Raw genomic sequence first — 15,979 nt, forward strand, 5'->3', positions numbered from 1 at the left:
AAATGTCTGAACTATTCCATCAGATGGAAATATTCTATATGTTCTGTGCACCGTTTTATACACATTTTTGGTAAATTCTGCGTCATATATTTCAGATCTTTGGAAACTTTGGGACCTCCACTAGAATATAAAATGTTTACAATGTTTGGCTGCACAACATGAGTTTGTATTGAGTAGTTGGGCTGCTGCTTGTTGAGACGTTATCTCATTCAATCGTTTGTCTGCTTCCTTGACGTTCCCGTCTGATACAGTCTTTGGTGTTAGTGGGATCATTTAATTAATAGATTAAACAGTTTTTCAGAAAACCGTCATATTCATGGGGCTAAGCTGAGTCATCGCCGAAAAATGTCACTCATTTCCTTGACGTTTGTTGAGTCTTTGCTAATATTTTGCTGAGCCGAGGTTTCTGCAGATCTTTAGTAAAGGTCGAGTGTGTCGGTCACCAGAGACACAACTGATACTAAAAAAAAGAAAGGGTTGGGCGGAGAGCCAGAGAGATTGGAGGAACTTATGGGATCAAGGGGCTTGGCTTGTTGTTAATCATTGAATTTTGTACAGTGGTACAAAACAAGACTATCAGGAGGGAAGAAACAGACTTTCTGTATTTCAGTAGCTGCACTTAAATGTCTTTTCCTTTGTTATTTTACTAACAAAGCAACTGGAAGGAGTTTTCATGGTGGTTTGTGTTGCACATCAAGATGTTTGTCGTTCATCTTGTTGCCTCCTTCTTTTCCAAACTCCAGGAGGATCCCACAAAGAAGGTAAAACTAAACTTTTGTTCCAGCTGCAGTAATTCTCAGCATTAAAGAGACTACTGCTACAGACGAGGTATTATGAGATGGACAGAGATTGCTGTAATATATTCAAACTGAAATGCCATTTAGAAACATAACCAGTCAATTTCTTATATATAGAATTTGCTAAATTGCAAACAAAGTGTATTTATGGCCTTGATTTATGATATAATTACTGTAAAGCATTATGGCAAGTTCAACCAATATTAATTAGACTTCAGTTTTGTAAGATGTATACTTCTAACTTAATGCACCAATGTAGTGCTGCGTCATTCATTATAGGAAATTCATAAAATAAAAGACAAACCATGATATTTATGATCTTGTCCAAAAGAAAAGGCAGCAGCCTGTTCAGTAATAAGATGATCGTGGTGCTGTTATCATTAGTTACTGTGTCACCATTCATCTCTCCTGAGCAATGATTAACATCTTTCCCTGGCAGTGTCACTGTACTCCTCTCTTAGTGCAGATGGGATCAACACGCACTCTCAGGGACAAAGTATTGACTCTCATACGGAACACTGCACACATCCACACTCAAACACTAACAGTGTGAAACGCAGCCAGCTGACTTTACCCTTTAACATGACACAACAGTGATAGATTGGCAGAGTCTACTGTGTGGGACTGAGTGTGGAAAGGCTTTTTTTTGTCATTTCTTAAGAAGATTAACAGATTTTCCTTCTTTTTTTTTATTACACACTTTATGTGTGGCACAAAAGTCCATAGTCTCCTATGTCTCCTCCACATGCAAGCGACACTCCTTGGATTGAGTCTGTTTACCACAAAATGACCTTTGAGCTTTATAAACAAGTGATACATTTGAGTTGAGCACATGCCACATACACACCCTCAAGATAAAATAAACCATGTATTTGCTGATAATGGATAACTCTTCGCATCAAATCCAAATCGTCACCACAATGTAAATATACCCAAAATCTGAGGTTTTAATAAATATGATTTAGAGAATGTGACATTTGTTCTGCTGCTCCTCTTTGTTTATTACTTTGTTGGCAAGATAAAAAAAACAAAGAATGAATCTGTATCGTGTCTCTATGCTTCTGATTGCTTACCGTTTGCTCTGTTTCACCTTTAATTATTTAGGTGGACAGGTTTCTGTACGCCATGCATCTCCATGATGACCAGTTAAGTGACATCGCAGCTCGTTTCCAGGCTGAACTGAAGAAGGGGCTTTCAGTGGAAAGCAACGCCGCAGCAGCGGTGAAGATGCTGCCAACACACGTCCGCTCCACTCCTGATGGATCAGGTAAATCATATTAATGTGTTTTCACAGTTTTTCAGGTTGTTTTTTAGGTCAGTGCATTCAGAAGAAACATATAATGCATACATACAGTACAATACAGATCATATATTTTTGCATCGCTCCTCCACTGCTGCAGAGACAGGACAGTTTCTGGCGTTGGATCTCGGAGGCTCCAGGTTTAAGGTGCTCCAAGTTAAAGTGAGAGAGGGCATGGGTATTAGGAGGGGAGGAGTGGAGCTGGTGGAGAAGACCTACCCCATACCCAAGGAGCTACACATTGGGAGAGGAACAGAGGTACCGGGGGGGGGGGGGGGCATATAGGAGCTACATAAATGTGAAGAATTTTAGACAAGGATGGGAGCAGCAACAGAGAAAAACATTTTAAAAAGGAAACACATTTTCAACCTTCTTCTTCTTGACTGTCTTCTTGTCTTCTCTCCCTCTCGGTGTGGCTCTCTGTCTGTAGCTATTTGACCATGTGTCAGAGTCTCTGAAGGACTTCATGCATGAGAAGAACATCAGTTTGGAGAAGAAACATCCTCTAGCCTTCACTTTCTCTTTCCCCTGTGAACAAGCCACCTTAAATCAGGTAATGACACTCTACATCCATCTGGTTTTCATGACCTGCACCTGCAATTTATGTTACTTTTTACAATGTCTTCCTCTGTAGGGATTATTGTTAAACTGGAGTAAGAACTTTCGGGCTCGAGGCCTTCAGGGTAAAGATGTGGTCCAGGCCCTCAGAGGGGCTATCAAAAAAACTGGGGTAGGATGCCTGTATTCAAGTATACCCACAAACAACTTTTCATTTATTAGACAGGCCAGTAAAGGTACTGAATCATGACTTCTGATGAGAAGCTCATTCTTCTGAATATCTTACCCAATTTCATCACTTAGATACGACTGCACTTCTTCGGAAACACTTGATTCGGTATATAAACTGTACTGTAGTTGATGTTACCTTATGATCCCTCACACTGCAGGGTATGGATGTAGAGGTATTAGCCATGGTTAATGACACCGTAGCAACTATGATGACCTGCGGTTTTGATGACCAGTACTGTGAAGTCGGACTCATCATTGGTGAGTACATTCATCTTTAGTGTAGATATCATCAGACTCATACAATTCACTCAGGGGTGTTAACTATAATAATAATAATGTAACAGACAATTACCACCAACTCTGTTGCAGTCAATAATAAAGTCTATTGTATCTATTGGTTCCAGACTCTATCTCCAACTCCCTACACTTGTATTTGGAGTGTAATTAATTGCCAAAAAAGCCACTTTGTTTTGAAATGTGTGTGTGTGTGTGTGTGTGTGTGTGTGTGTGTGTGTGTGTGTGTTTGTGCCAGATAAACAGCCATTTTAATGTTTCATCCTTATCTTTGTGTCAGTTTTATCTTCTCCGTGTATGTACTGTACACGGGAATGGACAAAATAACACTGGACAAAAGAATGCAGCCCGAGCAAATACCGGTCTCAAATTTACAATAGAATTTAGCTGAGATATTCCTGAAGACCATAAGAGTCAGAATGCATCTTTATTTTTCTGTTAACATATTTGGGCCTGCTATGATGAAATAACAAATGTGTCTCAAAAAGTTGTCTCACCTGTAGTTAAACTGCTGCTTCCTCTAGTGTTTCACTGTATTCCTGCATGTGAGAGGGCGTGATTGTTTTGTACTGTAGATTATAGTTGGATTAGGATTAGGATTTCATTTTAAAGTTAGATTAGGTTTAACATTTTGTGATTAGTTAAAGATAAAGAAATGAAAGTAACCAGCGCAGGTTTCTTTGAATAGTATGAACATGGATATCCTGTTTGTGTGTTTAGGTACTGGCACTAATGCGTGCTACATGGAGGAGCTGCGTAACGTTGACCTGGTGGAGGGAGACGAGGGCCGGATGTGTGTGAACACTGAGTGGGGAGCCTTCGGAGACGACGGGGCTCTGAAGGATTACATCACTGAGTTTGACAGGGATGTGGACGCGGCCTCCAACAACCCTGGAAAACAAATGTGAGGAGACCAGCTTTGCCTTTTCCCATGATATGACATGCTATATGGCACAGCATGATTGACACCATATCTCCCTTAAACCCCTCTGTTCCTTTTCTCCTACTCGTAGCCTAGAGAAGATGGTCAGTGGGATGTATCTGGGTGAGTTAGTGAGGCTGGTGGTATTAAAGATGGCTAAACTCGGACTGCTGTTTGAGGGACATGTGTCTGATGCCCTGAGGACTAAAGGGACAATAACCACCGAACATGTAGCAGCCATGGAGGAGTAAGTTGTCTTTCTGTCTGTCTGCCTGTCTGTGTCACACTCGCTCTGTGTAAAACAAAATGATTCCATTCACGTCTGTCTATTTCAGGTACAAAAATGGTCTGAACAACACCAGAAACCTTCTCATTGATCTTGATTTGACCCCAACATCTGATGACTGTGTTGCTGTTCAACATGTCAGCACTATAGTGTCCTTCAGGTCCTCAAATCTGGTGGCTGCAGGACTGGCTGCCATCTTGACTCGAATTAAGCAAAACCGGAATTTGAGGACATTAAGGATCAGTGTAGGTGTGGATGGAACTGTGTACAAGATGCATCCACAGTAGGTTATTTTTTAAATATTCACCAAATTTATAATTATCTGTGTGCACATCATGGACATACAGTATCTTGAGTTATCTTCCTTACTAGTCAGATTCTAACAGCACATAACTTTAAATATAATCGGTCACATTGTTATGACCTGTAAAAATACATTTGTAGCTATCTAAATTAAAATATAACTAGAAAAGTGTACTTAGTAGAGTGCAGATCTCTGCACAGTGTGTCTGCAACGACCACTGGTGTATTGTAAGATTGAAAGAATGCAACCAACAATTGACTAACCCTCAGTCTAGACACCAATGGGCTGTAAGGCATCGTAAAACACACTTCATTCAAACTCAAAAACAAACAATGTATGAAGTCGTCCTATAAGGCATGTCATATAATCCTGCCAAAAACACAATTACACTCACCAAGCTGTCAGCTCACTTAGCAGCGGCTGAGTTGCGTAGAAGTACATCAATGTGTGTACTGGAAGTTCTGTTTGTGAAACACACCGCAATCTGCAGAGTAGCGGATGGAGGGTAGCAGATGCACTCAGCTGAGTAATCACTAGCTCACCAGTGTTTTGAAAAAGTCAGTCACCACAACCAGGAGAGGTCCTTGAGCATTTTGCCATAACTGAGCAGCCAAAACATTTTTCAGTTTGCTGCAGCAGAATGCGAGATTAGCCGTGAACAGACGCAGAGGTGCACACTCACGCACGCATGCATGCATGCCTGCGATCGATTGCATGATCCTCATGGTGGAGATAATAATTATGGATTCTCATTTGTTAAATCAACTTGCCACACTGTGGCAGACTTCTACATTGTAAATTTACAATAGCAGTGATGTCGTTGCAGCTGCTACAGATTACCAAGAGCGATTAAACATTCGACCTCTTCCATTTCAGGTATCCTAAGCGTCTCCAAAAGGTAGTGCGGCGGCTGCTCCCTGAGTGCCATGTCAGGTTTGTCCTATCAGACAGCGGCAGCAGCAAAGGAGCTGCTTTGGTTTCAGCAGTCGCCCAACGATTGGCATTACGAAGGCGACAGGTTAGGATGCTGTGTGTGTTGTATGTATTTTGTGTCTTTGCAAGTGTACACATTTAATCCTCATTAATTAATGCATATCTGGTAATATAAAGTCTCTCTTCCATGTATCGCAGGTGGATGAGACGCTGTCACCCTTCAGACTGAGCCAAGAGCAGCTCCAGTTGGTGAAGACCAGGATGAGGACGGGGCTTGAAGCAGGGCTGAAGGGCAAAGGCCCCTCTGCTATCAAGATGCTGCCTTCTTTTGTTTACCGAACACCTGATGGCACAGGTCACAACCCAAAATTAAACACACAATGAACAATCAAAAGTTGTTTCAAAGTTTTTGACTTTAATTGCCCATGAAAAAATGTATCTGAATTATGTAAAACCAGATAATCAGTAAGCTATTTTTTTGTGTTCTTCAGAGTATGGACAGTACCTTGCCTTGGATCTGGGAGGAACAAACTTCAGAGTGTTGCTGGTGAATTTTAAACAAGGTCTGCAACAGAACCCACGACTTTACCACAAGATCTACACCATACCACTGGAGATAATGCAGGGAAGTGGAGAGGAGGTAGGACATTTTGTTGTTGTGTTAGTACTAAATAATCAGACAGAAGACAGAAGGACTGGCAGTGGTAGGTACAGTAGATAGATAACATGAAACTGGAGCACAGTTTAGTGTAACACTGATGATGAGAAAATGATTGAATTACTGTGCAAATAAACACATTTCAAATGAATGAATTCGACCTACCACTTCCACAAAAGTTTTTCTCTGTCTCTCTGTCTGTCTCTAGTTGTTTGATCATATAGCGGCGTGTGTGAGTGACTTCCTGGACTACATGGGGATGAAGAGGGCTCGTCTTCCTGCAGGATTCACCTTCTCTTTCCCCTGCGAGCAGACATCTATTGACACGGTCAGTGTGGACATCAGAGTGTAATTTAATAGCTTTTCACAAGTAAACAAACACTAAAAGGAGAAACATCCATTTTGTAACCTTTTTCAACCTTTGTATGTTCCTTAGGGCACCTTGGTGAGCTGGACCAAATGTTTTAAAGCCACAGACTGTGAAGGACATGATGTTGTCAGCATGCTGAGGGAAGCCATCAAGAGACGCAACGTGAGTAGAAATACAACCAACCATCCATTAGCTTCAGTTTATCCGGAGCCGGGTCGCAACCAAATAATTCATAATTAATCTGGGTTTTGTCAGATGAGGTGAAAGAATAATTCTGCAATCTTTCCTATTTGTGCATGTTTGTTTATGTAAGATGCACGGAACTTCAGCCTGAAATGAATGGAAATTATGATGAGAAATTCATATATATACTGTATATACTGTATATTCATATACTGTAGGGCAGTGTTTCGCAAACTTCTTTTCTGGGGACCCACTTTCTAAAAAACGACACAGTATCGCAACCCAATTTAACAGGCCTTATCATCATTTTTCTCTCTCATCAATAAAACAAACATAATGTGCATTAGCCTTTCATATTAGATTCATGTTATAAGTAGGCTACAGTTATCAGAACAATACAAACATGCAGGCTCCTTCATGTGGCTCAAAGGTGTACTGCAGAGATAAATGTTAAAGAAAAGGCCATGGAAGAAATTTTGCTTATTTATTTAGCGACCCTAATAAAACCTCCTGCGACCCACCTGTGGGTCCCAACCCAGTCTTACAGTACATTTAATGGATGCTGAGTCATGTACTAAATGCCTGTCCCTGCATACTGCATGTGTGTGTCTCTGTACACACATGCATGTTTGTACCTATAGGAGTTTGACTTGGACATAGCAGCAGTAGTCAATGACACAGTGGCGACCATGATGAGCTGTGCCTATGAAGACCCTCAGTGTGAGATTGGACTGATTGCTGGTATGTAACCTTCAGTGTTTACATCCTTTACAAAGTGATGATATTTTGGCTAGTTGTCAGTTACTTGGTGTGCGTTTTCAGACGGTGTTTGTATTCCAGATAACTCTTTAATTATGTTCATGGTTGTGGTCAGTCCTGTAGTTATGATGGTTAAGATAGAAAGACACAGTACTGTCATAAAAATGCACGTTAGTGTGTGTCGCTAAGCACACTTGATTTTGTTCTCAAACACAAGCTACTGAGATGAAAAAACATTTTCTGAATATTGTAATCGTAATGTTTTATATAACACAGACTATGTGACTCTGTTTCACAGGAACTGGCACTAATGTTTGTTACATGGAGGAGCTGAAGAACATTGAGAAGATTGAACAAAAGACAGGAAATAAGGAAAGAGCAGAGGGGACGGCTGAAGGAGAGGAGGATAAGGTAGAAGACGTCTCATAAAACACTCACAGTGTTCAGTTTGTCAGTGAGCTGGGGTGATGTGAAATGGATCTTTGGATGATGACCCACATATTTAAACCCCTCGTTTGTTTCTGCTCTTAGCAGGATGATGGGAGAGAAAGAGAGAGAAAGGAGGGGCATGCTGAGATACCACAGATGTGTATAAACACAGAGTGGGGGGGTCTGGGTGACGATGGCTCTCTGGATGACATCATCACACCTTACGACATTGAGGTCGACCAAAACTCACTGAACCCTGGAAAACAAAGGTTAGAAACCCTCACTGCGCGTGTGTATGTGTGTGTGTTGACCTCGTGATGCTCCATGCTTGGTCATCAAATATACACGTATTGAATTGTATGTTTAATCAGCATGTGTGTGTGTCTTAGGATTTCAGGACAGTCACTTATTTATGTCTTTGCATATATACGAGGACATTCTCATACTTGTACATGTTTATTTTTTCAAAGTTTCTGTTAATCATGTGGTTGTGTGCCCATGTTTTTACTTTTGTGTCTCATGCTTCAGTCATTCTGTGTGTTTACAATTAAACCGTTTGGAAACTCGATGAGGTGGTCACATGGTCTATATGGATCTAACGATTTGTGTATTTGTGATTATGCAGGTTTGAAAAGCTGACGAGTGGGATGTATTTAGGAGAAGTTGTTCGTCAGGTATTATTGGATTTAACCAGAGGAAGTTTGCTCTTTAGAGGACACGTCACTGAAGCTTTAAAAACACCTGGAATATTCCAAACCAAATACCTGTCACACATAGAGAGGTAGGAGAAAATGTGTGTATTCATATACATACTGTATTTTACTGTAACGTGTGTAACAGTGTTGTCTCCCCCTAGTGACCGCCTGGCTCTGCTGCAGGTCAGATCTATTCTCCAACAGCTGGGGCTCGACAGCACCTGTGATGACAGCATTATTGTCAAAGAGGTAGAAGACAAAAAACTAATGAGCAATGCTATGTCATGTGTGTTGATGAACAGCTGTTTCAGTGTAGTTTCAGACTTTAAACCAACTTTTAAACCTGCATGTTTTAAAAGTGAACTGCAATATTAAGGACATAACCTTTGTTATACTGTAACTGATGACTGCAGCATAAAACATAGATATTTTAAGCAAATGTCTTTGATATTTTTGTATTAATAATAATATTTCACTTCTCTAGTAGCCACCCACAGCCAGACTACCTCTCTAAATCTATTTACTCCCTCACTACCATGAAGTATCTACTGGACAAGTGTAGTCTACTTCACATGCTTCAGTCATGGCAGGAGGAACACAGGTGTAATTGATTAACACTGATCATCACTCTCTTCCATTTAAGATTCCTTGTTAAGCCAAGGACCCTGGAACTACTAACCTAAATGCAATGCAGCCATCATTAACCTTATGTTAAACTAACCTTGTAAACAATGGTTAGAAGTAAGAAAATTATAAATATAATATCATATTTTGCAACTCTTTGGCCTAATTCTTGTATGTCTCAAATGCCAGAGAGAGGTTAAGAGTTTACATTTTTAGACACTTTTTTTTTTTTAGAAACCATGTTTTCTGTTACAACATCATTTTAGGATTGAGTAAGATTTATTTTGAATGGTTCAGGAGTGATATGATATTGTCTGGCTCAGCAAACTGTGGCACCAACAGTCTGTTAAGTGTTGCAGTAACGATAATGGTTTTCATTGTTATACAGGTATGTGGGGCAGTGTCATGTCGTGCAGCTCAGCTGTGTGGGGCAGGAATGGCGGCTGTGGTCGATAAGATCAGAGAGAACCGAGGACTGGATCATCTGAACATCACCGTAGGGGTGGACGGGACACTCTACAAACTACATCCACAGTGAGTTATTTGTATTTGTTATAGTCGTGGTGTGCTACAGGAGCAAAACAATATAATGTTGTTTTTTTGTTTGTTTTTTAATTGTTTCCTCTTTTATTTTGCTTCTTAAAAAATCTTTATAAAAAATAAATATCTTTTTTTATCTTCTGTTGCTGTTTCTAGTTTCTCCAGCATCCTCCAAGAGACTGCCAGAATTTTGGCTCCTCAGTGCAACGTGACCTTCCTGCCATCAGAAGGAGGCGGCGGCGGGAAGGGTGCCGCCCTTATTACAGCTATGGCCAGACAGAAGCTGGAGATGTAACTTCACATGACTGAAAAGAAAAAGGTTTTTTTCCTCATAATTTGGGTTGCCAAATTCCCCCAGTAATGCTGTTGTTGTCGCTGCTTGTCGTCTGATGGTCAGAGAGAGCTGCAGACCGGCATCATTCGTCGCCTCAGATACGAATGGATTCGCCAACAGCTTCTTTTCACTTGACAGCAAGGAGCCTCACCTGAAGGGCATAAAACATGCAGAGGTTTTTACTGCACGATCCCTCACAGGCTTCCCACCCATGGACACAGCCATTTGTGCTGCACTGTGCTGCCAAATGGGAAAAATGGAAAGCATTGCTGCCAGCGATTCAAATGTGGTTCTTTATATTTAAAGAACTGGATTACAATAAACAGATTTTTACAAAATCACAACAAAGCTTGTCAACCAGTACATTTTTCTGGTTGACAAGTACCTCGAAAAGCCTTTGTTTTATTGTGGGCTCTGTATTAGCGATGGACCATATCTAAATTTCAAAACAAATGTGTGACTGGCCCAAAAGTATTTTAAATATATTTTAAAATATTTGGTTCTTGAGCCATTTTTGGTATTTGAGAGCTTCAAGTCAAAGCCCTCTATTTTCCAATAATCACCAAGTCAGCTGTGGGAAAAGTGCCACACCCACAGAGGAACTGAACAGTCTCTTGTGTGACACACACACATACACACACACACACACCTAATCTGCTCTGTTTGAAGTCTTTCTATTTCATTTTTAAACTGCAGTAATTTGGTTACTTCTTCAGTTCTTTAAACCACATGATTCTTTCACACTAACCTAATAAATTATTGCTTTATATTAAATGTCAATCTATTTAGAAATTGTGGTGTATGTTGTACAAAAGAGAGACAAAGAGAGAGAGAGTGTGTGTGTTTCTGTGTTAGTCAGCACTATTTCAGTATTGATGAAGAGCGGAAGGAGGATTGGAATGCCGCTGACCACATTTCCCAAAGATATCAAAACAACCAGCGCTCTGTTCGGTCATTCTGGACTGACTCTCTGTCCTTGTGATCTCCTGTCTGTCTCTCTGCCTGTCTGTGCATCGGTGCCATTTTGGCCATACTGTCTGCCTGCTTTATCTGTCTAACTGGATCCTTGCCCATTCGTGTGTGTCTTTATTTGGTCTGTCTGCATGGTATATGCTGAAATGGCAGTACAGACATGTACATGGAGAAATAGAGACCTTAATGTTTTAGAAAAGTGATGTAACAATTTATCTGAAGATGTGTTTTAGTATCGCTGATAAACCTTCAGTCTAAGGACCTGAATAATGAGGTCAGGCCTACATTATTTCTTTGTGAATGTAATGGTTAGACTAGTAGGCTGTTTTGTATACTGTATGTTGCATTATAAACTCCAACTACTGATTTGACAATACTGGATTACTGGATTCAATTCAATACAATGATCAGTGCAATGATTAGTGTATTTATGATAATCCATTCATGACATCTTAGATGATGTGCTGAAAATGAAGGCAGGAAGAAAGCAGCACAGTGCAAGGAACACAGAAGAGAATGCAAAGCAAAACCAAAGCATCACGAAAGAATCAATGAAGGAAGGAAACAAATTAAAAGTGATTATGGAAAGGAGGAAGGAAATGTATTGAGAAAGACTGCGTGTTAACAGGAGTGAAACAGAAGCTAATCTGTCAGCGATTAACATGTTACAATGCTACCAGTTGAGGGCTACGACACACACACACACACACACACACACAGAGCATGGTAATCCCTTACTGTCCTAGTAGTGACCTAGTAGCTTCGCAGGTAAACCACACATGCACTAACTCTGCAGCTTCGATGCAGCAAACACAGCTGGGCCACTGAATCTGCAGCTTGTGAAGCACAGCAGAGTGAAGTGACTGATACAGGAGATAGCACGTTCTGTCACTCTTGTCCCCATCCTGTCTCCTTTAATGTCTCTATCTCTTTTCACCCTTTCATCCTATACAAACTCACTCTTCTCTCGTGTAGACTGTACACAAATACTGTTAATCCCTTTTTAATTTGAGCTTTTATTTTAGTTTGAATAAATTCAAATCCCAACCGCATCTTTCAGAGTCTTCCTGAATGAACATTCTTCAGGGAGCAAGGTGTGTGAGGCCTATTATATATTCACTTTCTTTGTGTGTGTGTGTGTGTGTGTTCAAGGCTCTGTGTGTATGTGGGTCTGTCTCTTTGTCTCCCCTGTATGCCAACAATAAGAGCTTTGACACACATGCACACACAAACACAGAAATGGTCACCAGTTGAGATGCTGGTTCGACATACACAAGGGCTCAAGTCCTTTTCTCAAGGGATTGTACTCTGTTTTGTTAAGACTTAGTTTGTTTTCAGGGAGCTTGGGCTTTCATTTTTATTTTACACCAATTTATTGTCTTCAAAGATGCAATGAATCGAAGATTTGACTCTCTATATGGAGTGGATCGTGGGAAAATGAGACACCACCGCTCCAAAACCTCAACTGTTGGATGCTGGCTCCACTTGATCGTGGGAAAACTTTATCAATGAAGGTAATTTAATAATCCAGATAATATAATAATCTGGAGTGGCTAACACTGCTGGAATTATATGTAATAAATCGGTAGAAAATGCTACAAAGATATTCTGGAAATGGATGAAATGAAGGAGGAAAAGCACAAATGTGTAGGTAAACTTCAACTGCAGAGCTTGTAAATGTTGTGTGTTGTCATGTAACTTTTTGCTGCAGACATCCACCGTACTTGTTGAAAGCTAATTTTCTGCACAGCGTTGTGCTAGTGGACATCATATGTTTTAGCCTTTAGCTGGAGCAGGATGGCTAACGATAGCTTGTATTTAGTGATCTGTAGTGTAAATTTAGCTGGCTTGTTGGCTCCTGTGATCTTTACAATGAGAAACATGCTGACAGGTGGATAATTCTTATATACATGTGTGACAATAAAGCGTATAGAAAAACACTAGGACTGATATGATTAATACTTTGACTGAGACAAATGACTTCACTATACCATGAATTTTACAGGATTAGGAGCAGATTTCATGAACTCCAGTGACCAAAATACTTCCAACATTGGTCTACACCGGAGCACCCCAGGGCTGCGTTTTGAGCCCCCTGCTATGTAGCCACCTTTGACTCCAACACCATCATCACATTAGCTGATAATACAAGTGTTTTGGGCCTGATCACAGATAACAACAAAAAGGCCTACCTGAAGGAAGAGGAGGACCTGACCCGCTGGTATCAGGACAACAACCCACTCCTGAACATATTTAGTCAACTTTAGGTAGTAGCAGGGATGAAACTACGCCTCCCTTAATATCAACGAGTGCTCGGTGGAGAGGGTGGACAGCTTCAACGACTCAGTGGTGAGATAGGCAATACAGAGACTGTTTCACCCCAGATGCTTGAGGACATTTCAGGTGTCTCTCAAATACTGTGGAATCTCTACTCCTGCACAATCTAGTGCGTCCTGACAGGGAACATCACTGCCTGGTATGGAAACAGCACCTAACAGGATTGCAAGATCCTGCAAAGAGTGCTAAATTCGAGTGAACACACAATAGGCCTACCTCTTCCTGAAGGATATTTACACCAGGCGCTGCAAGATTAAGGCTAGGAGAATCATTAAGGATCCCAAGCACCCGGATAACAGTCTATCCTCCCAGTTGAGCTCGGGCAGAAGGTATCAAATACACCAGACGAACACTGAGAAGCTCAGGAAGAGCTTCTACCCCCAGGCCTATAGGTCCTAAATGAGGTCACTGCCTGAGACTGAAAGGGTCTGAGCATGGAGTTTACTAATAACAGCACAGAAATACCATGAAAATAAATTTGCGCCAGAAACACTATCTGCTATATTGGGCAATCAGACATTGTAGATTTGGGTTACCTTTGGATGTGACATCGATTTACCAATTAAAGCTTTAAAAAGCCTCCTTGAAGAAATTCAATTAGTGCATTTGGTTTACATTTGACAAGCTTTTTGCTTTTATTTAAACTTTATTTTTGATTCCCTTTCCCTAATTAAGTCAGAAGTCCAAGTCAGTTAATTACATATACAGTGTCTTGGAGCAAGGTTTGGATTTGTCCTGGCCTCTCACTTTGCCCCACTGCTGCCCTTTAGATAAGCTATTAGGGTGGAATTGACTCCACATCCGACATATAAAGTGTATAAAGGATTAAAGCTCATCTCTGTCAGTGGCTGTTCTCTGGAGAGGCCAGACAAGAGGCAGCTGTTGTTCTAATAATGACGTCTGTCTGTAAGGACAGCGGAGACAGAGGCTCTCTGATGGGTTGACTCTCAGTACGAGGAGTGAGTGAGTGAGTGATGGCTGTCTTTCTGCCTGAATTATAGAATAGCTGGTGCAGTTTGTCATCAACACGGTTCTGCTTTTGGATGACTCTGCACTTTTAAGGGGTAGAAAGACAAATGAAAAGAAGTCAAAGTATCTGATCTCTAAGGTTTCAGTCACACAGTAACACAGTACAAGTAGTCCCACACACAGGGAGGCATACGGGGTCATACATTTTCAACTAGCACACCTGAGGTGATAGAAGACAATAGACTTTTGAGGGTGCAACACATTCAAGAACATGACAAAACATGTGACAAGACAATGTAAAAACATAGGCCTTCACCCACAGAGACATAACATAGAAATGTAAACATGCCTAAATACAAACACAAGTTAAGATAAGGCACAGATTAGGTAATAAATACCTGGATCATCTGCTGCCAAACAAAGGCTCTACAGAACATCAGAGCTACATGTCTTATCTGAGACAGAAAGGCCAAAAAAAGTTTATATATATATATATATATATGACAAAAGAGAGAACAGAAACACAAAGACACAAATGCAGAGAGGAAAAGGGAGATATAGACACACACACACACACACACACACACACACACACACACACACACACACACACACACACACACACACACAGAGCATGGTAATCCCTTAGTGTCCTAGTAGTGACCTAGTAGCTTCACAGTTACACCACACATGCACTAACTCTGCAGCTTCAATGCAGCAAACACAGCTGGGCCGCTTAATCTGCAGCTTGTGAAGCACAGCAGAGTGAAGTCTTCCTGAATGAACATTCCTCAGGGAGCAAGGTGTGTGAGGCCTATTATACATTCACTTTCTTTCTTTGTGTGTGTGTGTGTGTGTGTGTTTGCTTGTGTGTGTGTTCAAGGCTCTGTGTGTATGTGGGTCTATCTCTTTGTCTCCCCTGTATGCCAACAATAAGAGCTTTGACACACATGCACACACAAACACAGAAATGGTCACCAGTTGAGATGCTGGTTCGACATACACAAGGCATCACGATGCTCCCTGACCTCCCCACTGTTACGCTCCAGAACTTTACCAGTGCTGTGTATAAAACCTTTTCTTTCACCCTTCACAGTTGCTGAGGCTCAAAGGAGGAACGTTCGGCAGCTTCCTCTCCTCTTCCAAGCAGAATGACTCTTCAGTGAAAAGCTATAAACTCCTACACTGGTGTCATGACTGTGTGAGTCATTTTCTCAATAACACACACTGGATGGTACGTCACTTTATAACTTCCTTGAAACAGTAAAACCCAAATTCCCTGCTCACCTTCCTCCCCCCTTCCTAAATAGGCAGTCCAAGGCATCAGCAGGCCAGCCAATCACAGAAATGGCCGCTCACACTCTGTAACCAATGAGCTCAGAGACAGTGGGCAGAGCTCATGTTCTGGCCCTCCCTGTTTCTCTCTCTTTCTCTCTCTCTCTGCCTCCTGCAGCTAAACTTGCTGTCTCACTCATGCTTCCTGG

At 41.1% G+C, this 15,979-nt stretch overlaps 1 protein-coding gene across 5 annotated transcripts; it reads left to right on the forward strand.

Moving 5' to 3' along the window:
- Positions 1-114: 114 nt before the first annotated feature.
- LOC142969860 (hexokinase HKDC1-like) lies at positions 115-11,563 on the forward strand. Of its 5 annotated transcripts, none has more exons than XM_076109933.1 (21): positions 115-761; positions 1,902-2,064; positions 2,198-2,355; positions 2,528-2,650; positions 2,732-2,827; positions 3,045-3,144; positions 3,901-4,084; positions 4,194-4,349; positions 4,438-4,671; positions 5,569-5,710; positions 5,824-5,980; positions 6,117-6,265; positions 6,492-6,611; positions 6,720-6,815; positions 7,478-7,577; positions 7,894-8,006; positions 8,127-8,293; positions 8,650-8,805; positions 8,881-8,968; positions 9,732-9,877; positions 10,040-11,563. In XM_076109933.1, the coding sequence occupies exons 1-21, from the start codon at positions 699-701 to the stop codon at positions 10,176-10,178; spliced, it is 2,850 nt and encodes a 949-aa protein (XP_075966048.1). In that variant the 5' UTR covers positions 115-698; the 3' UTR covers positions 10,179-11,563. The 5 variants fall into 5 exon arrangements, with proteins under 5 accessions (XP_075966048.1, XP_075966044.1, XP_075966046.1 ...); XM_076109929.1 differs by lacking the exon at positions 115-761 and adding an exon at positions 821-1,293; XM_076109931.1 differs by lacking the exon at positions 115-761 and adding an exon at positions 821-1,293 and having other exon boundaries at positions 8,737-8,805.
- Positions 11,564-15,979: the final 4,416 nt, after the last annotated feature.

The sequence above is a fragment of the Anarhichas minor genome, unplaced genomic scaffold (genome assembly GCF_050575085.1).
Source record: "Anarhichas minor isolate MPS153535 unplaced genomic scaffold, ASM5057508v1 ptg000042l, whole genome shotgun sequence".
Taxonomy (NCBI): Eukaryota; Metazoa; Chordata; class Actinopteri; order Perciformes; family Anarhichadidae; genus Anarhichas; species Anarhichas minor.

Excerpts from the sequence above, each read along its gene's own strand:
- LOC142969860 (XM_076109929.1), top strand. The coding sequence starts at position 1,213 with ATGATTAACATCTTTCCCTGGCAGTGTCACTGTACTCCTCTCTTAGTG. Across the intron at positions 2,065-2,197 it reads CTCCACTCCTGATGGATCAG|AGACAGGACAGTTTCTGGCG; the intron begins GTAAATCATATT and ends CCACTGCTGCAG. Across the intron at positions 4,085-4,193 it reads AACAACCCTGGAAAACAAAT|CCTAGAGAAGATGGTCAGTG; the intron begins GTGAGGAGACCA and ends TCCTACTCGTAG.